This window comes from Hyaena hyaena, unplaced genomic scaffold (genome assembly GCF_003009895.1).
Source record: "Hyaena hyaena isolate Hyena2069 unplaced genomic scaffold, ASM300989v1 scaffold_228, whole genome shotgun sequence".
Taxonomy (NCBI): Eukaryota; Metazoa; Chordata; class Mammalia; order Carnivora; family Hyaenidae; genus Hyaena; species Hyaena hyaena.
Window position 1 is genome coordinate 978334 of NW_024080860.1, and position 20306 is coordinate 998639.

The window sequence follows — 20306 nt, forward strand, 5'->3', positions numbered from 1 at the left end:
GACCAATTCCAGAAGGAAGGGACAAGTCAGCCTTCTGGGGTGGTGGATACATCCCTTATGGCACGCCCAGGAGGAGCAGCACCTGAGGCCCAGATAGGCAGTGATCCTGGACCCGGGCTTACAGAAGGAAGGAAGGAGGCGTGGCTGTGTGAAAGGAACCAAAGCAGGGAGGTGGAATGAGCAAGTCCACACCAGCTGGGGTAGGGATGCGGGGCTCAGATCCCAGACAGGAACAAATCTCACCTCCCTCAGCCCAGTACCTAGGCACAGCCCTGCTCCTGGCCCCATGCTGGGCTCAGGCCAGCTGTCCCCTCAGCCTCTGCTTTCTGCAGATCTCGAAGCCCCAAGAGCAAAAGGAAAGAGAAGAACAAAGAGAGGAAGAGGTGAGAACCATTCTCTAGCTCCTCTGCCTCTCCCACCCCTTCCCCCACTCTGGCCCCCAAACCTGGCCTTCTAGAATCCCAGAATTGGGCCCTTGGAGATAGTTCTTTTTGTCCCCACTGCCCAGATGGAAAAATTCGGACCCAGAGAGGAAGCCAAGAGCCCTTGTGGGTCAGTGGCAGAGCCAGAACTGAAACCCAGGCCTCTTGCCTCCCAGTCCTGGGTTCTTTCAAGTTCTGTCTTTATTACCCCTCACATCCCTCACTCCCTTACTCCCCACGTTCCTCAGTGAGGTCTTGGGGATCCTGGCTGTCTATAGAGAAAAGGATGCTTTTTCCTAATTCCCACAAATGACCCACATGGACTAAAGGAGCTATTTCTGTAGGACACGGTAGGGGACGGGGTCCCCCGTGGGGGGGGGGAAGGGGACTTAGGGACTGGCTGGTTTCTCTCCCAGGCCACACGCGGAGTCCCCAGGTCGGAGGCCCCGTCGCCACAGCAGCGGCAGCTCCCAGAGCCCCTCCCTCTCCTCCCATTACAGCGATTCCAGATCACCCAGCAGGTAGGTCCCTGGCCCCTTGGAAACAAACGCTCCAGAGGTCGTTCAGCTCGGTTCTCTGCTGGGGGGGAGGGGGCTTGTGGATCAAACCCTCCCAAGGGTTGGGGAAGGGGCTGGTGGGCAGAACAGCAGTTGGTGGGTGGAAGTCTACCAGGAACGTGCAGGTGCCCACCCCCTGGGAGTGGGCAAGGAAGAGCTTCCGGCCGCGCCTCTTGGAAATCGAGGCAATAGGTGGGCTAGGGCCTTGCTCTCTAAATGCAAGCGAGAGGCAGGGGAAGGGACTGCCCTTGGGGGGGGGGGGCAGCGGTTCCACTTGTAGAGGGGGTGGTCCCACGCCGGCTGCCCGCCACGTCCCGTCCCCACCCCCCAGGCTGAGCCCCAAGCACCGAGATGACGGGCGGAAGACGGGCAGCCAGCGGTCCAGCGGGAGCCGGTCGCCTTCCCCGTCCGGCGGCAGCGGATGGGGGTCGCCCCAGCAGAACGGCGGCAACAGACAGCGGAGCGGAGCGCACGGGAGCCGCCCCGGCTCGGCGCACAGCCCGCCAGATGTACGTACGCTTCGCTTTGCGGAGGGTTCCCGCGCCGTTTGCGGGCTGCGCCGCGCAGGGTGGGGGGTCACCGCCGGGCGGGGCGTGGTGAGTGTCTAACGGGGGAGGGAGGCTCTGCTTCTCCCTCCCGGCTCGGGAACGGTCTGGAATGCTTGGTTGTTGCACCAACCTGGTGTCAGGGCGAGGGGGGCCTGCAGGCTTGGGCCGCCCTTGAGCTTGGCAAACCGGTGGCCAGAGAGGGCTTGACCACTGGGGCTCTCAGCCAGTTTGGGTACAGAGCTGAAGAGACTGCAGGGTCTCCTGCCTCCCTCTCTCCAGACGTATTGGGGTGGGAGGGGCATGGACAATGCGAGGGGTCGCAGACAGGAACCGGATTCAGAGGCGGGATCTCCCCGGGGCACCACTTAGGCCGCGAGCCTCCCTCTCCTCCCCAAGCCCTCTCCCCCTCTCCAAGCGCCCACCCTCCTTCAACCCTCTCACTGGCCGCTCCCTTTCCCTCAAAGCCCTCCCCTTTCTCTGTCCCCAACCCGATCACCGAGCTCCATTTCTAAAGTCCCTTTTCCAAAGAGTGTGTCCTTTACCCCCAGGGACTGACTGCCCCCGCGTGTGGACAGCTGTCTCAAACCTGCAGGCACCCTTGTTCCCCGTGTTCCATCCTTCTTAAAGCACCTGCCAGTGGCCCCCTTGCTCCCTCAGAGACTGCACACCAACACCCCCCAAAAAACGGTCCCCACCCATCCTCCAAGAAGGGCAAGAACTCCTTGAGACCCACAAGCAGGTGTGGTGATGGCAGGGGCTGGCAGAACAGACAGGCTTCTCAGCCTTTCACAGGTGGAGGGGCTGGGCTGGGAGGGGGGTGCTCCCAAGCCCAGGGGAGCCCCCCATCCCCTTGTGTCTGTTGATCTCAGGGAGACAGGGACGCAGTACTGGCAGGGGCACTGGGTGGCCAGAGGGACTTGGGGTGGACAGGCCTGCAGGTGCCCCCACCCCAGACCCGAAGGCTGCCTCCCAGCAGGGAGGGTGGGGGCTGCCCCTCCCCAGACCTCCGGTCTCAGCAGCAAACATGTCCGTGTTGGTCAGTTTCATTTTGATTTTTGGCTGTTTCCTTCACTCCCTTTCTTTTCTCAAACACCCTTACCCCCAAGGCCTTAGTGAGGAAAGCCAAAGGCAGCTGACAAAAGGCTCCTGGTCTCAAGGTTTTTATTTAAGAATGTTACCTGTTTCGGGACGGCCGAAACTTGGACTGGGTGCCAGGCTCTGGAGCTCCCAAGGGCCTGGCTGGGCCACATAGGGAGGATCATGCCAATGCCCCTGGATCTGTCTTGAGGGTGGAAGAGGACACACAAAGGTAGCTGAAGGCAGCCAGGACAGAGAGGGTGGACAAACTCAGAAGAGAAAATGCCCATTCCCCCCCCTCCCCCACTATGGGCTCAGAGCGCCAAACAGCTTCTCAGGGGAGCTTCCCATCCTCCTGGAAAGCCAGGGCCCAAAGAAGGCTCCACCCCACTTCTGGCCCCCTCCCCTCCCTGAGCAATAGGCCACCAAGAGCCCTGGACACATACAGACAAAATGGCCACAGTGGCGAAGTAGACTCCAGGACAGAGCAATCGGGGAAAAGGGTGTAGCCTCCAGCCTTGGGGAGGATGCCCCCAAATCTTGACCGCCTCCCAGAATGGGATTCCATTTTGGCATTGCCCCAGAGTCTCCTGGGACAGAGCACCTCTTACCCCTTTCACAAAGCATGTTTCCCAAATCCTATCCCTTCCCTCGGGCCCTGCGAGATCTGGGACCTCAGGACATTCAGGCCTCTCACCTGCCCCCCTCCAGGGAGGTGAGATGCGGGGGGGCAGAGACTTTGCCATTCACCAAAAATGTCTTTGGGGATAAGCACTGGGGGGAGTGGGGGTGTTCTTGGACGCTACCTTTAAAAAAAAAAGAGAGAGAACAAACGGAAAAAAAAGAAAAGCTCAACATTTTTAACCCCGTCTATGTGTTTGCTTGTTTTTTTAGCCTCCCATTTGAACCGTGGTAATATTGTGATTCCATTTCCTGTTCAGTTGGCAAGGGAAGAGGGTGGGGAAGTTTATGTAACTTTTTCTGTTTTGTTTTTGTTTGTATTTTCTTTTTTCCTTTGGTAATGTACAGAAATGCAAGCTATCTCTCTGGTTGGTTTTTTGTTGTTTTTCCTATCTTCTATGTTGCTCTAGAATTTTGCTTTTGTGCGTGTTACTGTGGGAGCCTCTCCTCCTAAGGCAGAGATGGGTTCGGAATCTCAAGTGAACATTGATCGTATACATAGCTCTTTGTACTTCTTCTTTTTCCCCTTTGTAACCAGAATTTAAAAGGGAAGGTAACTCTTTAAAAAGGACTCCCACGCCAGCAGCCCAGGCCAAATCAGCAGTGGGAGCAAATCCTCTCCTTAATCCAGGGGGCATGTGCTGGAAATGCCTCAGCTTTTAAATTCACAGAAGTGGCCCAGACCTTTCTTCCATGTCCCTGTCTCTAAGGAAGCTTGGAGGGAAGCTGAGAGACGGCAGGAGGAAGAGAGACTTGTCCCAGATCACCAGAGGACCGTCCCAGGGCAGTGAGCACCCTGTGTCTCCCCAGTTCCATCTCGTAGAAGATGACTGAGCAAGACAGGGCCAGGCCGCTGGGTGCCTTCTGCGCCAGGCCCCAGATCCTAGAGGAGGGAGCTGTCCACACCTGAGAGAGTTTGGCTCAGGTGGGGGCTTCAAAACCAGACACTCCCAGGCAAGAGAAGAAGTCCATCCTCTCCTTGAGACTAAGGCCAGCTGGGTGCTCGCTCTGTTGTCCCATCCCAGGTCAAGGTTAAACCCCCAAAGGGATTTCTGGGTTCTGCTATTTACTGTTCCCAGAAGCTCAGAGAGGTCAAGTGACCAGCTCAAGGTCACATGGCTTTTTAGAGGTCGATCCAAAAGGAGACTCCAGCCCTCTAACCTCAAGACCACCAGCCACAGCCAAGAGGTGGAGAGAGTGGTCAATGGAAAGAAGCATAGTCTGGGAACCCTGAGTGAGGGAGGAGGGGCTGGGAGGGAGATGCTGGTTGTCTCAGCTCCTGCCTTCCCCCTGGGGACCCCTCCAGATGTCCATGCATACTCCCAGCTCTCAACTCCCTGGCCCTGGGGCCTGCCCACACAGAGACCAGGGAATAGATGGGCCCAGAGCTAAGCAAACCCAACTCTATACAACTATTGCTTCAGCAACTCAGGGAACCCTAACGCTCACAGTTCACACACACATGGGGACAGAAATAGTGAGGCAGAGAGGAGGCTGCTCATGGTCACATGATTTGGGACGAGAAGATACTAAGGCCAAGTGCCAGAAAAGGTGTGAGGTGTTTAAAGACTTAGAAGGCAGGGCGCCTTGGCTCTGCCTGTCCCTGGCATCGGAATTGTCAAGGGAAACCCCTCCATTTGGTGAGGATGACAGAGAAGGTTCCTGAGCAAGGCCCCTAGGCTCTCTCTGGCCTGTGCCTCTGCCTCAAACTTCATCACGAAATGGATAGCCTAGGGTGATCCCCAAGAAGAGATGCCTGTGGCACTGCCTGACCTGCTCTACCCCAGGCCTCCCCTCCGGCCCGCCCCCCCACCCCAGGGAAGAGCAGTGACCAGCTGGAGGGGGGCAGTCAGAATAGGAAGGCGCATCTTGGCATTTCTTCAAGCCAGAAGGCAGAAGGGATGGGTTTTGCTAAAATGACCCCAAAGCAGAGGGGGGAAAGCGGTAGACCGGAGGCAGGATCGGGCCTCCAAACTGAATCTGTGTTATCTTCCCTTTTAAATGCACTGATCCCTTCACCCCATCTGCCCACTCTGCCTCATTGAAATAGCTTTCCCTCTCTTTGTTCTGTCTGGGCCCACCTCTCTCCGTTTCCCTGCCTGTCTGTTCCCTTCTGCCTTTCTCTCTCTCTCTCCCTCTCTCTCTTCGTGTCACTCTGTCTCTGTCTCTCCCTCACACCGGCCTCTCTCCCCCATGCTGCCAGCCCCTCCTTTTGCCTATCTTCTGGTTCTGCTTCCATCAGCTGCTTCCTGCATGCCCTCTGGAGGTTTTCTGTTGTTTCAAGAGTTAAGGAAAGCTTGGCTATTGGAGCCTGCGGGTTTAAAAACAAAAAGAAAAGAAAAGAAAAAAAAAAGCAAACCGAAATGGCTGGGCAGGAGCCCCCTCCCATCCCTGGGACTAGACCAAAAGCCACCCTGGCTGGCAGGTGCCAATTCCCGAGGGGGAGCACACTTAGAGTCACTGTCTTCCCCTCCCCCCACCCGTTCTGCATTCCCAATGCGGAGACCGTCTTTTCTTTTTTATTATTGCATTCCTGTCCCTGACCACTGAGAAGGTAGGTATCCCGGCCCGCTGTGCGCCCCGCTCGCTCCCATCTCCAGATAAGCCCCTGCCACTCTGCTTGGTTTGAATGTGGTTTTCTTTCTCTCTCTTTCTCTTGATCTCTCGCTCTGGTTGGTTTTCTCCCCGTCCCTTTTCTTTCTTTATTTTAGTGACTCCTCATTTGTAACTTGCATTTTTTTTCTCCCAATGAGCTACAAAAGCTGTTTCCTGGTTTGTCGTTTGGTTTTCTTGACTTACCCCCCCCCCCCCCCCCCCCCGGCCCCTGACAACTTTTCTGATTCGTTTTCCCCTCCTTTCCACCTTCCCTGCTCCTTCTTCTTCCTCTCCGACCCCACCCCCAATCCCCACCTCTCCAAGCCCCCTCCACTCCCTCTCTTTCTCATTTTGTTGTCCGAATGCATTTCTGTGTGGTTAGCATTTCCAAGTTTGTGTTCCCTTCCTGAACTGTATGCTGCGGTTGAGCCAATTTGATTTCTGTTGTCTGGAGTAGCTGCTAAGCCCCCCACCCCTCACCCCTGCCAGCCCCCGGGGCCCTTTTGGCAATAAGTGGTGGTGGAGGAGCCTGTGCCCGCCTCTCGGCCTTCCAGATCCTGGAAGAAGTTCTGGCTGAGGTGAAACCTGAGGAAAGAGCCCTGCCCCACCCCCCAGGGCCTGCTGGGCTCCCAAGGGTCCTGCTCTGGTGGCAGGTGGAGCTTTTGGGCAGGACCTACAGACGCTGGGGGTCGCAGCTGGCACCAGGGCTGAACCTCACAGCTCCCTCTTTTGGGTGTAATGGTCATTGAACTTCAGGGACCCAGTGAGCTGGCGCTGGACTCAGAGGGCCTACTTAGTAAAGTTTCTCTGGGGCAATTTGGGGGATGAAGGGGTTCTCAGCTCACCCTTCCCCCTGCCTAGACCACTGCCCATCCCACAGGGGCTCCCTCTGCCCCCAGCATCCTTCCATCTTTTGAATTTGAGCTTAATGTGCAGAATGATTCAGAAAGGACAGTCGGTGGGAGCCGGGGTTCCCCAAGGTGTTGGAGCAGAACCAAGCTTAGGCCCTGAGACTTGCGACTCCCAGGCCAGTGCTCATCCAGCCACGTTGAGGGTACGTCCTCAGGGACCCCACCGCCCACCCCAGCTCTTTAAACTGTTTCCTGTCCCACCTGGGAGTAGCTACAGAAGGTTGACATCCAGCCCTTGTGAGGCATCAGTGGGCCTCCATCCTCAGCTATGGAAAGAGGAAGTCTGGCTATTCATCCTCCTCCTCCCCCGCCCCCCATGTTGACCCCTGGGGCAGGTTGTGAGGAGCTCACCCACTCAGAACATTGCTCAGCTGTGAGTGGTGTTGGGAGGGCAGACAGGAAGTTGTCCAGGGAGAGAGAAATCACTCTTGGTCCCACGGGGATACTGTCCCCAGCCTGATGGGAGGAGTAGAGGCCCCATTTTCCAAGAGGACCTGATGTGACCAGGGACCCAGAAACGGGATTGTGAGATGCTGAGTTAGAGGTGGGTAGTTGTCTGAGCCCTGGGGGAGAAGGGTAGAGCATCCCAGATGCTCACTGGTCTTGTCCTTAAGAATACCGGGATTGGGCTAACACACCAGCTCTTTCTATTCTTTTCCTCACCTTTTCCCCTCAAAGGGGAAAAGCCCCCAGCAGAGGGGCTCCTGGAAGCCAGGCTCAGAGACAGGCAAGGTCCCCTGTGTTCACTGACTCGTTCATTCCCACACACTCAGCATTTGCTAAGCGCTCCTCAGTGCCCAGGCCCACTCTAGGTGTCCATGCCTGGGTTTGAGGGAAATACTTTGAGGCCCCCACCTATTAGGCTGGGAGACTGACAAAGATCACTCAGAACAATGAGAGGGGGAAAGCCAAACCAACAGCAGGGAGCTCTGCTCACCACAGCAGGCCTGGCCCTAACACAGCCCTGCACAGTCCACACTGAGAGAAGGCACAAGGATCTGTGGGATCATAGAGTAATGCACCTGTCTCAGGTGAAGGTCAGGGGAGGCTTCCTGGAGGAGGTGGTCTTGATTGAGCTGAGGGCCCATAGGCACTAGCCAGGCTGTGAGGGGGTGATGAGGGCAGGGAGTCACAAAGAACAGGCTTCCGGAGATGTTTGGAGGTCCCTGGCCATAACAGTCCTGTCTAGCTATGAAACCCCATGGGGCCTAGACTGGGATCTCCCTCCGCTCCTGGGAAGAATGAGACCTGGCCAAGCTGAGGATGGAGCTCACCCGCTGGCAACCCTTTCTCCAGGGAGGGATGAGTGGAGAAGAGTGTGAGATTGGGCCTAGGAATCTTCCCCCATGGAAGGTGCTGTCTGCCACCCTGCCGAGCAGCGCCTTCCTCCCGTCCTCTGCCATCCTGGCTCGTGGAGGTGCCCAGACCTTCCTGCACTGCTCTGACCCCGTTCATCCGTGAGGGCACTGTGAGTCAGTCACTTGTGTTCTGAAAAGAACCTTTCAACTCCTATACAGGCCGCTCACCCAGCAAAGACCCCAGTTATCCATCCCCATTTTACCAACAGGGAAAGGCCCCCAGACTCAGGTCGCAGCAAGCTCACATCAGGGCTGATTCCAGGAGTGCCACTTTGCCAGTTACTGTCATCTGAAGCTATGGCATTTGGCTTGGAGGAGGGGAAAGGGAAGAGAGCTTGACTTCAAGGCACACCAGGCAGGAAGCTTCCAGATAAGCGCCGGGGGTCTGGCGCAGAAGTTTGGGCCTCAGTGGTTGCAGGCAGCAACATGATACAGGTGGGCATCCACACAATCCTAACACTTCCACCACACACCCAATCCAACAATGGGAAGTAGAGAGGACCCCCACAGTGTCTGCAGGAAGAAACATCGGGCCCTCAGTCTCCTCGCACCTCCCCCCTGCCCCCCCGCCACTGCTGGCCTGTCTCCTGAAGCCAGAGAAGCTGGCTCAGATCCAGAGTCTAGGCTGGAGCCAGGGTTCACAGCCAGGTCCTGACCTTCTCGTTTACTATTATGCCTGCTTGCCTGGCCCCCGGCTGCACCCACACACACACACACCAAAGCAGCAAGCAAAGCCTTCTTTAGGGCGGGGCCCAGCGTTCCCTGGGTTTGGGTACTGTGCCTTGGCTACCAGAGCCCCCGACTCCCTCGCCTGGGATCTGTTCACTTTCCACTCTCCTACCGGGAGGTAGGAAAGAACTTGGAAATGTGAAGCTTCTGGAGAGGTCTTTTTCATTTGCCTCCTCTGGAGGGAAAAGATGCTGTATGACCCATCCTAGCGCTGGGGGCCTGGGAGCTGCAGGCACTGGACCCCTGCTGGGCTGCAGGGGATATGTGTTAGGAGGGCAAAGAGTCTCCTGGTACTGCCCCTTGAGAATGGAGCTGCCATCTCAGAGGGGCCATGGCTCCTAGCCTGGGATGAGGAGTGAGCTGGTGACCAGGAGACTTGGGGTGCTCTGATATCCACCCTGCCCACCTATGCCTGCCTGTGCCCCCAAAGGGAAACACCAGGCTCTCCCAGGAGGCCTTCATGGCCCATTTGACTTCCTACAGTGCTCTTGCCTGCTATGGTGAGTGTTCATTGGCTGCTTCAGCCACCAATCAGAGCCGGCTGTGCCTTTCCTCCAGGGGACAGATTTCTTGGCTCTGCCTCCAAGGCCCAGCTGGACCCAGGCTTGCACAGAAAGGCCTTGGTGCCGCCCTGCCTCCTGCAGGAAGACGGGGAAAACCGTGCTCCGAACAGTCTCTGGCAGCAAGGTGCCCCCAGGGGTGACAGGTAGCTGGTTTTGTTCTCCCGCCCCAAGGAGCCTGCCACAAAAGCTCGGCCCAGACCCTGCTGCCCCCCTTTTAGGACTACCCAGTTTGGCCTCAACCCTTGTAATTATTCCTTCTTCAGCAACGGCATTGAGGCCCTACGAAATGCCACATTCTGTGATAAAAACTGAGGTTACAGAGCTGAATCCAACCAAAAGCTTTCTGCCTTGCAGGTCCTTCAAAGTCAAGTTGGTGCTGGTGATTGGGGGTGGGGTAGACAAGTGTAACCAACTGTGAACCAGATAGATGGAAAGATGGACAAGAGGAGGGGTCAGTTCTGTGAAGGGAGGAGGATGGAGAGGGTGGTCAGGGGTGCACAGAGAATCCTGGAATATTTGCTCTGGAAGGGACATCAGGAAGCAAAGCCCAACCCTCTCATTTTGGGGATGGGGAAACTGAGACCCAGGATTGGGGAAGTGACTTAGCCAGGGTCACTCAGTGAGGCAGTGGCAGGCTCTCAGACCCCTGGTTGCCAGCCAGGGCACTTTTGATGGTACCAGGCTCCCTTTCTGGTTTTCTATACCCCAACCCTTGTGTCCTAACTGCACTTTTGGAAGAACATTTGACATCTCTATCCAGCAGTCACCCGAGAGGTGCCTGCCTGCTCAGGCCCGAGGAGCCGGGCACTGCCAGTCCTTCCTCCAGAGGCGGTGTGGCCTCCTCTCGGCCTAGAATGGGGTGGTTGCGTTTTTTTTTTTCTCTCTCTCTCTATCTCTCTTGCATTTTTGTGAATCTAATGATGAACTTACGCTACCACACTTTTCCCTTCTCTTACACACCTTACCTACTAAAGGAGGAAGTGCCACTTTATTGGTAAGTGGACGTTAACCAAGAGGGACTTAAAAAAAAATCAGAACTTAAAAAAAAAAAAAAAAGGAAAAGAAAAGAGAAACAGAAAGACAGTCGGGTGTTACTGACAGTTCCACAGGTCTCTGCAGGGCCGGAAAACAAAGAAAGAAAAATGTTAACAGAAAAAAATGTCAGTTCCCCAGGAGTTCAGACATTGTTTTTGATTTCGGTATCTAATGACATTTGTGGATTTTGTTTTTTATTTCTGTTTTTCCTCCCTTTCTTCGGTTCAGTTTTGAGTTCAGTTGTCCCGCCCCGCCCCCCACCCCCATCTGTGTGCCGTGTGCCCCCTCCATCCCCTCACCCACCCCCACGCGCTGGGGGGGCCTGGCCTTGCGGGGCTGGCCCCGGCCCGGCCTCCCGATGCCCGCCCTCTCTCTACTCTCTGCCGGGATCGTCCGTCCCATGGGGGGGGGGGCAATGCCAGCCCCCGTGCCCGTCCTGGAGCCCCCTCCGTTTCAGCCCCCCTCCCCCCACCGCTCCGTCCCTCTTGTGTTTTGCATGCCGAGAACCTTGCATGAGCTGCACTGTTGAGGCCAGAAGGTGGACACTCAGGAGAGGCAGAGGCAGGGCAGGCGCGGGGAACCGTGTGTGCGATGCTCCGGGACTGGCAGCCCCCGGCCTGGGCCCGGTGAAAGCCCCCTCTCCTTCTCTCCCCCCACCCCACCCGCCCGCTCTCTCACCCTCGACCTCGCTCCTTCTCTTGGCCTGTCCACTCTCTGCCTCTCCTCTTCTCACTCGCCCCATCTCTGCCCTTTCTCTCTACTTCTCTAACTTCCCCTGCTCTTTCGCCCCCCAACCCGTCTCCTCCGGCTCCGCCTCTCTCTCTGCTCTGGATTCTCTCGACCTCCTCGGTTTCCTCTGTCTCTGCGGGCATCTCTTCCGCCCCGTCTCTGTCTGCGCCCCCGTCCCCCCTCCACCCCCTCCGTGCCCTCTCTGCCTCTCTCCCCGTCAGAAGCCCAGCTCGCCCTCGCCCAGGGCCCGCGACCAGGCGGAGGCCGGCGCAGCCACGCCGCCCGCGCGGGGCAAGGAGAGCCCGAGCCCGCGCTCGGCGCCGTCGTCGCAGGGCAGAGGAGGCCGCGCGGCGGGCGGGGCGGCCAGGCGGCGGCGGCGGCGGCGGCGGCGGCGGCGGCGGCGCTCCCGGTCCTCGGCGTCCGCGCCCCGCCGCAGGGGCCGCCGGCGCGCCCGGCCCGCGCCGCCCCGGGGTTCGTCGCGCTCGCTCAGCAGGGCCCGCTCCAGCAGCGACTCCGCCGGTGGCGGCGGCGGCGGCGGCGGCAGCGCCCCCGGCCCCGGGCCCGAGCCCGGCTCCGAGCGAGGCTACGGCGCGCACGGGAAACGGTGAGCTGCTCGGCTCCTCCGGCCCGCGCGCGGCTCCCCTCCCTGCCCGGGGCGCCGCCCCGCCCCCGCGGAGCACTTGCCCCCACCCGCCCCGTCCATCCCCGCGGAACTCCTTTCCCCGCGCTGTCCTCCTCCCTCTCCACGCAACAGCCTTCCCTCTCCACCGACCCCTCTCCCCCCCCCCCCAGGACACCCCCCCCCCCGGGCCCTCTGACCGTTCTCCCTGCCCCCAAAGACCCCTTCCCCCCTCCCACCCCACCAACTGCACCCCCCACACTGACCACTCTCCCTCATTAACCTCCCCCTTCTGCGATCACTCCCCTCCCCCGACCCACGGTGCAAACTCCCTCCCACCCTGCAACGATCTCTCTCCCCTTCACTGGTCATTCTCCTTCCCCACTCACGGAGGTCCCCCCCTCACTGATTGCTCTCTCTCCCCGCACACGGAGCCCTCCCTTCCCAACACTGATCACTCTCTTCCCCAACAGAGTCCCCCCCACCCCGCCCCACACCCAGGATTCTTCTCCCATCAGGGAGCTCCTCTTCTCCCTCGCTTGCCAGCCCCCACCGGTCACTCTCCCTCGACACCAGGGAACATTCTCTCCCACACTCTCCCCACGCCCCCACCCAGCTCTTTTCCCTCTTCAGGAAGCGTTCCCCCGCTCTACCAATTCACGCACTACCTCTTCCAGCTCACTAACCCTTCGCTTCCATATCTCCTCCTCCACAGAACTCCTCTTCCTCTCCTTTCCCTCCCTGAGCCCACTTTGTCCCCAGCTGAGCCCCCTCCGTGTCACCCGCACCTCTTCAGCGCCCCCCCTCCCCCGCCAGCCCACTTTCTCCCCAGCTGAGCCCCTGTCGCCGCGCCTCTCCTCCAGGACCAAGGAGCGGCCCCCGCGCGCTCGGCCGGCCAGCACCTCCCCGTCCCCGGGCGCGCACGGCAGGCACGGCGGCCCGGAGGGGAAGAGCTCGTCGCGCAGCCCGGGCCCCCACCCGCGCTCGTGGAGCTCCAGCCGCTCGCCCTCCAAGTCCCGCTCGCGCTCCGCGGAGAAGAGGACCCGCAGCCCCAGCCGCTCGCCGTCGCCCAAGAAGACCCTGGGCCGGTAAGTGCGCGCCCGGGGTCCCGCCGGGCGCAGGGGTGGCGGCGGGGCCGGGCCCGGGCGGGCCGGGCGGGCCGCGTCGCTCACCTCGGCCGGGCCCGCAGGGACAAGGACGGCGAAGGCCGCGCGAGGCACGCCGAGGCCGAAGCCGCCCGCGCCCGGCGCCGCTCCCGCAGCTACTCGCCCATCCGCAAGCGGCGCCGGGACTCGCCCAGCTTCATGGAGCCGCGGCGCATCACCAGGTACGGAAGGGCCCCCGGCGGCCCGCGGGGACCTCCCTGGGAACGGACTGAACCCGGTGCGGGAGGAGAGGTGTTGTTCTGGGGAGGGAAGAGGCCCCTGGAGGAGGAGAGAGGCCAGAACTGGGGGTGCTGGGGAGGTGGGACTCAGAAGCAAGGATCTGAAGGCCCACGGAGGGGAGGGAGCTGTGCGCTCGGGCCTGGGTAGGCAGCCGCAGGCATGGAGTTCAGCTCCGGAAGATCCCAGCCATCCTTCCTGGAGCCCCTCCCTCTCTCCTTCCTCCCCACATCCATCTCCTGGCAATGATGTCTCCTTTTCTCCTTCATCTCAAGGTCCAGCCTGCCGAGTGGCCTGTGGCCGGCCTGGGGGCCGAGGGGACCCCCTCCCCACAGGCTGCAGGGGAGATGCCCATGTGAGCTGATCTGTTCAGCTGTCATCTGTCTGCTTCTCCTTTTCTCACTAACCTCACTGCTCACCTCCCAGCCCCCTGGGGAATTTGGAGGAGGGGGCGCCAGTGGCCTGCTCTCTGGGGCAGCTGTGGGAGGTCCCATCCCTTCCACTGCCCCTCTCAGACCCATGGGGCTGTGCAGAGGGTGCGACAGAAGCCCCATCAGAAAGCTTCTCTGGCGGGCCAGACTGGGGGTGTGGGCCTAGGCCTGCCGGTGAGATTATGGTCTGTGTTTGTGGAAATCACCCTGAAGCCCTAGACCCCTGACATGAGGTCGAGGGCTACAGGCAAAATCCTGAACCCAGCTCTGCCACAGACCTTGCTGGGCAGCCTTGGGAGACGGGTGTGCCTCTCTGGGGCTCGGTTCTCATGTCTGAACAATAAGTAGGACCCCCTGAGCATCTGTTCAGCTCTAACATGGACTGATTCTCTAGCCCTTCCAAGCCCTTGGTGATCCAGATCGCCATACGCAGAGGGCCCTAAGACAGCTGGAACCCTGCACCTGCCGCCCGGCACCCCCGCTCCCGGGCTGCCTCCTCCTCCTCCCACTAACGTACACCTGTTTTCTTCCTCAGAATTAACCCCATGCTATGGGGGCACTGTTGCCCCCTTAACCACTCTCTTTTCTTTTCTCTGGGTCACAGCCTCCTGGCTTCAAACTAACTCCGGGCCGGCGGGAGGTAGCTGAGTGAGGAGAAGGGGCCAGCGGGACCGGGCTGGGCCATGGGCATGGGCAGCAATGGCCGGGGGGTCTCCTCCTTGTTCCCTTGAAGTGACCTGAAAAACCAAATCCTTCGATTCTGCAGGGAACGGAAAAGCAGGGCTGGGCCATATCCACAACCGTTCCCATGCACAGAAACCACTGCTTAGCTTGGTTGACGTGAGTTGTCTATATTTAAAAGTTTCATTTATTCAACAAATATTTGTTGAGCGCCTTCTCAGGTCAAGCAGAGACTCGGTCCCCTTTCCCCAAAGTCAAATGAGGAAAGAACAAAAGGGCCAACATGAAATTGGCAAGTGACCACTGACTGTCATCCTTTTGGGGCAGAGGGCACTCCAAGGCCAGAGCTCAGGGGAAACTGAGGCAGGGAAGCCCTGGCCACTGCTGGGGAAGGGCTCGGGGCCTGAGTGAGGGCCCAAGATAGAGCCTGGGGCAGAGCTCAGGGCCCCGAATGGCCTGTAATCAGCTTTTCCCTCCTGGCAGTGCCCGAAAGCGTCCCATCCCCTACTACCGGCCCAGCCCCTCGTCCTCCTCCAGCTGCCTGAGCAGCGACTACTCAAGCCGGAGCCCCAGCCGCAGCCCCAGTCCCGGCCACAGCCACGGAAGCTACAGCAGCCGCAGCCGCGGGACCCGCAGCCGCACACGCAGCCCCTCCCGGACCCCCAGCCCCAGCTACCACAGCCGGAGCAGCTCAGAGAGTGGGGGCTTCTGAGCCTGGACAGACCCAGCTTGGTGCCCCCTGGCATAGGGAGAGACGAGGGGTCATGCCCCAGGACCCGTGAGGGGGCCTGCACCCCACTGCTACCAAGGGGTCCCCGGGCCAGGGAAGACCTTGAGTGTGGGTGCCCTGCAGACAAGGAGGAGCTGGGTTCTGCTGCTTCTAGAGGGTCCCCACCCCCACCTCCTGCCTGCCCACCGTGTCCAGGGAACAAAGAGCCGTTGCGAACACAGGGATCGCCCCGTCCCCCTTCCTGCTTGATGCCAGCTCACCAGGCTAGGGACAGCTCGGTGGACCCAGGGATGCCTCGGAAGGTGCCAGACCTGGCAGCCTCCCATATCCACTCCACAGGGCCCTCGGCTCCTCTCTATCAGCGTGCAGACAAGGAGGTGGGATGGCAAGCAGAATCTAAGTTAGATGGAAGTATGGCCTAACCCTTGGTGCATCACCATCCAGGCTGGGGAGGGGCGGCTTCCTTCTGAGCTGGCTGCAGGACCCTGGCTGATGGCTGGAGGCTGGCCCCACGGCCTCCCCCAACCCCTCCCCTGGCCCAGGAGGACCCAGACTAAGTGGGCCCCTAAGCCCCAGCCCAAGGAGCCGGGGAGCTCACTCTTGGCCCCACCTCTCCCTTCCAGGCCAGGCTCTCCCCTGCGTCCCTTACCCCATGCCCTGGGCCGACGCCACAGCAGCCAGGCCTTCTGCATGACAAGAGGTGGGACATATAGACTACAGAAGGTGGGAGAGAGAAGGGGCAGATGGAAGAAGAGCCTGTGAGGAGTGGGAGAAGGCAACGCAGTATGATGACCGAGCAAGCCCTGGTGTCCCAGTGTGCCCTGTGTCTGGGACATGGGCCAGATGGCAGCACAGGGTCACAGGTATAGGATAACAGGCACTTCGGGGCCTACCCCAGGGAACGCTTCCTTCTCGGGATTTGGTGGGGAGGTGATCAGTGGAGGCTACCCAGAGAGGGGTGCTACAGCAGAGGGTAAGATCTAGACTGAGGGCCTCGGCCTGGGACTTCGAGTGGCCCCCTCCCCGCCAGCCCTCTTCTGCTGCTCCCAGCCCACTCCTCCTGGGGCCCTCAGGGATCTCACAAAGTCTTCCTTGGCCCAACAGGGCATCTGCCCTGGGCTCCCATGGGGGGAGGGGTCTGGGGTCTGGTCCGGGTTCCCCTCTCTCTATTTTCCCCTCCCTCTTTCTCCGCGGTGCGGATAAAAATTGGACTCTAATAAAACACTTGGTGCCCGGATGGCAAGCAGTGAGACAGGCCTCTGTGGATTTGGGCACCTGGGGAGTTTGGGGAGGGCACAGGGTCCTGAGGTCCTTCCCTCCAAGAAATGAGAGGGTCGCAGACTCCACCCCAGAGAGAAGATCTGGCAGCAAGAGGAAACCACAGCCCAGGGTGTCCATCTCTCTGCCTGAGTGCTGGAGCAGGGTGTGCAGCCCAGTGGGGAGGGAAACGGGGGCCCAAGAAGACTTCCCTTTTAGCCTGAAGACCCTGTGGCCTCTGAACACCCCCATTTCCCACAACCCCCACACCCCACTAGCTTCCTCTCCCATCATTGTTCTTGACTCCAATTCACCCCATCTGGTTGACCCACCTCCTTGGGTCCTCCATACATGCCCTCTCCCCCTCCAAAGGTTCAGGTGAGCTCATGGTTCAGGACATAGTCCAGCTGCCTCCTACTCCAAGGATCCTTCCGGATCCCCAGCTACAATGCCCACTCTCACCTCTGGGTCCCTCTAGTTCTTTGAGGTCTATACCTGCCTTTAGGTCCCCAAGCTCTTGTTCAGCTCTTTTGTTGGCATGTCTGTCTCTCCCTAAATCTATGAGTTTCTGGAACCCAGGCCATGTCTTCTTGGCCACTGCATCTCCCAAATAAGCATCCTTAAGATGTTTCTCAACCAAGTAAACAAGTGAATCAGGGAGCCAGGGGGTGAGCGGTTCCAGAAACTTGGGGGAGGGCACAGACCAAAGACAAGGTGCAGTGGTGGCAGGTAGACACTAGAGGGAGACAGAGAGAAAGGGAAACTTGCCTGTTGGTGGCTGGCCAGGAGTGGCACAAAAACCGGCCAGAATGGAGAAGGGAGCGCCCTGGGGGGTGGTCTAGGTCAGCCTGGAAACCCGAAGCTCCTGTCCTCAGCACCCACCCCGGCTTCTTGGGGAAACGGCATCCAATCCCTGGGGAACGAGGGGGAGAGGACAAAGCCCCTGCCCTCCCACAGACTGAGGGTTCAGCCTAAACTCTGCTCTGTAGCTTAGGAAAAGGGAAAAATACCTCCAGGAAGGGAAGCAGGAAAACAGAAAACTCCAATTCTGCATCTGGTAGCAAGAGGTGGAGGGGATGGGGTGTCGGGGGTGGGGGGAACCTCCCCAGAATGTGGGCCTTTGGGGTGTCGTAGGTCCTCTCCTGGTCTCTCTGCAGATGGGGGCCTCAGGGACTCCTCTAACCTCCCCCCCGCCCCATACAGTAGCTGGGAGTCAGGCTGGGCAGGGCTTCCTGTGTCGTGTTCTGGCTGTATTTTCTCTTCTCCTTAATTGGTTTCCCATAGTCCCGGACCCAGGGTAGCAAGTCACCAGTGTACATGCCCAGTTTGGGTGTCCCAGGTAGTGTCTCCCATCCCCTGCCTCTCTGAGATGCTCTTGAAAGCCCCCTCCCCTCCCACCAGCCTCTTGGCTGAGGTCATATTCAGCAAACAGGCCCGATTACAAGGTACCTGCCCCTCCTTCACCAGGCCCCTCTTCTCCACTTAAGGACACCCAAGACATGAGGGTGCTCCAGCTGTAAGGCCGCCCACCTCCACAGACACCACAGGGGATGCCAGGTCCTCCCTCTCCCCCCTCCCTCCACTCACCATACACACAGCCCCCTCTCCAGCAGTATTAGATAACAGAGCAGGCAGTGCGGAGGGCCTGGGGGAGTGAGAGGGAGTGGAGAAAAAACTGTTGATTCACCCCGCTGGAAGGAGCCTTCGAGAACATCCAGTCCAATGGTCTCATTGTACAGATGAAGAAAATGAGTCACGGGAGCCGGCTGCTGGCCAAGGTCACAGAGCCAGAGACCAGGCAGGTCCCCAGACTCCCAGGCTAGACAGATTCTTTCTGCTAGACAGCAGGGTGGGAGGGGCCAGAGAATGGATCCCCAGCCCTCCCCACATGGCTCCTCCTTGGCCCCCTTTCAGTGGTGATGGGGTGAGGAGACACCCAAGGTTAGCCAGAAGCCTAGGGGGCGGGCAGGTTGGAGAGGCACTCCCAGAAGGGCAGTATCTAGATGCTTCCAGAAAGATCCAGTGCCCTCCACCCCCATGTGCTCTAATTACTGTTGCCCACATTTTTAATTCCCAGTAAGCCCAGCGACTAGTACATCAGCTGTCAGGCCTCTCCAGGGAGCTCGGGCAGCTGCCTGAAGACTCCCGAGCTTTCTCTAAGGCTGAGCCAGGGAGGGAGGGGCTGGCTCAGCCACAGTTGGCAAAGGCCTGTCAAAGGTGTGGCTAGCGTGGTCAAGGCCTTGGGCTTGGTGCCAGGCAAGGAGGCATGGAGGCTGGCCTTGGGATGCCACAGAGTACTGCAGACTGGGGCTACCAGGGATGAGGGGAGGGGCCCCTCTGATTAAGGAATCCCAGACCCTGCAGTGCCCACCTCCCCGTCTCCCCGACTCCTTTTCTGGCTACTGGGAAATCTCTGGGGGTGGAGTTGTCTTCTTAATCCCAGAAAAACTAGACCTTGCAGCTCAGTGCCCAGAATGACAGAGTAGAAGACTGTCAAAGAATATTTGGGCAGGTGGACAAGTGGGGGCTGATATCCAGCCTTTGCTCTTGCCCTGTGCTCCGGGGAATAGCAGTGTGACCTCCCGAAGGGGGGCCTGGTCAGGGCCGAAAGGGACTCCAGAGAGGCCAGCCCAACCTTCCCTCCCCCTTGACCGCACACCTCCCCCCGCACCCACAAGCTCACAGACCACGGCCCTCCCAGGACAGCTCAGGAAGTCTCTCCCCTGCTGAGGGAGAGTCAGGAGGCTTGAGTTCCAATCCCTCCTACCCCCTTACCAGCTTTGTGACCTTGGGGCAATTCCAACTCGGTTTTCTCATCTCAGAAATGAGACTCTGATAAGAAACCTGGACCTGCTATCGGATGTGGATGCGTACAACTGGGTAGTTCACAGTAGCCTAAATCTCAGGATCCAAAATGAAGGGCCCTCTTTTCTTAATAACAATGAGCACTTACTACTGAGCACCAGGCACTTCTCATACATCACTGCATTTGAGATTCACCACCGCCCTGCACGATGGGCACCTTATTATTACCCACGTTTTGCAGATGGGGCCAGCAGGCTCAGAGAGGTCACCAGGCCGGTGAACAGCAGCACCCAGATTCAAGCCCGGCTTCGTCTGACCCCAAAACCCAGTTTGTCCCATACCCCCGGCCCATTTACCACCACCCAGAGCCACCCACGTCCCTTCCCTTGTGATTGGCAGGGTCCCTCAAGAACCGACTCACTGAAGATGGATATGAGCCCTCGGTTCTGCCTCCCCACCCACCATGGGCAGGGTGCTAGGAAACTTTGGGCCCTGGCTTACACAACTTCCCTGGCTGGGGCAGCAGGAATGGACCCTCCCCACCCTGGCTTCAGGCAAGATGCAGGGAGCTACGAAGGGAGCCTCTGTCTACAAAGTGTTGTCAGGCAGGCAGCCCAGCAGCACCCACCCAGAACGTGGCTGGGCCGGGCAGGACCACACTTGAAAGCATCCATGACCACATCTGACAGCTCCCTGTAGGGTGGGGCTCCTGGACTCCAGTCTGGGCCAAGGTGGGCAAGCAAGGGCAGACGAGGGCCCTCCCTGGCTCCTGACCTCATCTCTATTTTATAGAGCTGGGGACAGGTGGGCCTGGGAGTGCCAGGAAGTGAAGGCATGAGGCTTGTTAAAGCTGAAACCCTTGGAGGGTGGGCAAGCAGTAGCTCCCAAAGGAGACCCACTGGGCCCATGACACAACCCAGCAAGGGAGATGGAACAGAGATAGGGGTTCTGCCTGCCTTGCACCCTCGGCCCACAACAGCCCCAGGAGCTCAGAGGTAACCAGAACGACCTCAGATTCATGACCTGGCCCCTGCTCTTCCTAGATGGGGAGGAGGTGGATAAGAAAGAAAGGCATCCAGGAGCTCTCTCTTGAAGAGGAAACGGACACAGAAAAGACAGGAGATTTGTTGCTACCCCGAGCTCATCAAAGCGAGTGGCTGGAGTCTGGCTTCTAGTTTCTCGGGTGTCCACTGGTG

General features: G+C 59.2%; 1 protein-coding gene across 1 annotated transcript in view; it reads left to right on the plus strand.

The window, feature by feature from the left end:
* The window catches only part of SRRM3 (serine/arginine repetitive matrix 3), a 56406-nt gene extending 40108 nt beyond the window's left edge, over positions 1–16298 (plus strand). The window contains 9 exon segments of the mRNA XM_039243473.1: positions 333–383; positions 839–943; positions 1311–1488; positions 11427–11809; positions 12688–12912; positions 13014–13151; positions 13482–13521; positions 13523–13561; positions 14802–16298. Coding sequence (XP_039099404.1) covers positions 333–383; positions 839–943; positions 1311–1488; positions 11427–11809; positions 12688–12912; positions 13014–13151; positions 13482–13521; positions 13523–13561; positions 14802–15470 — 1828 coding nt within the window. The 3' untranslated portion in view covers positions 15471–16298.
* Positions 16299–20306: the final 4008 nt, after the last annotated feature.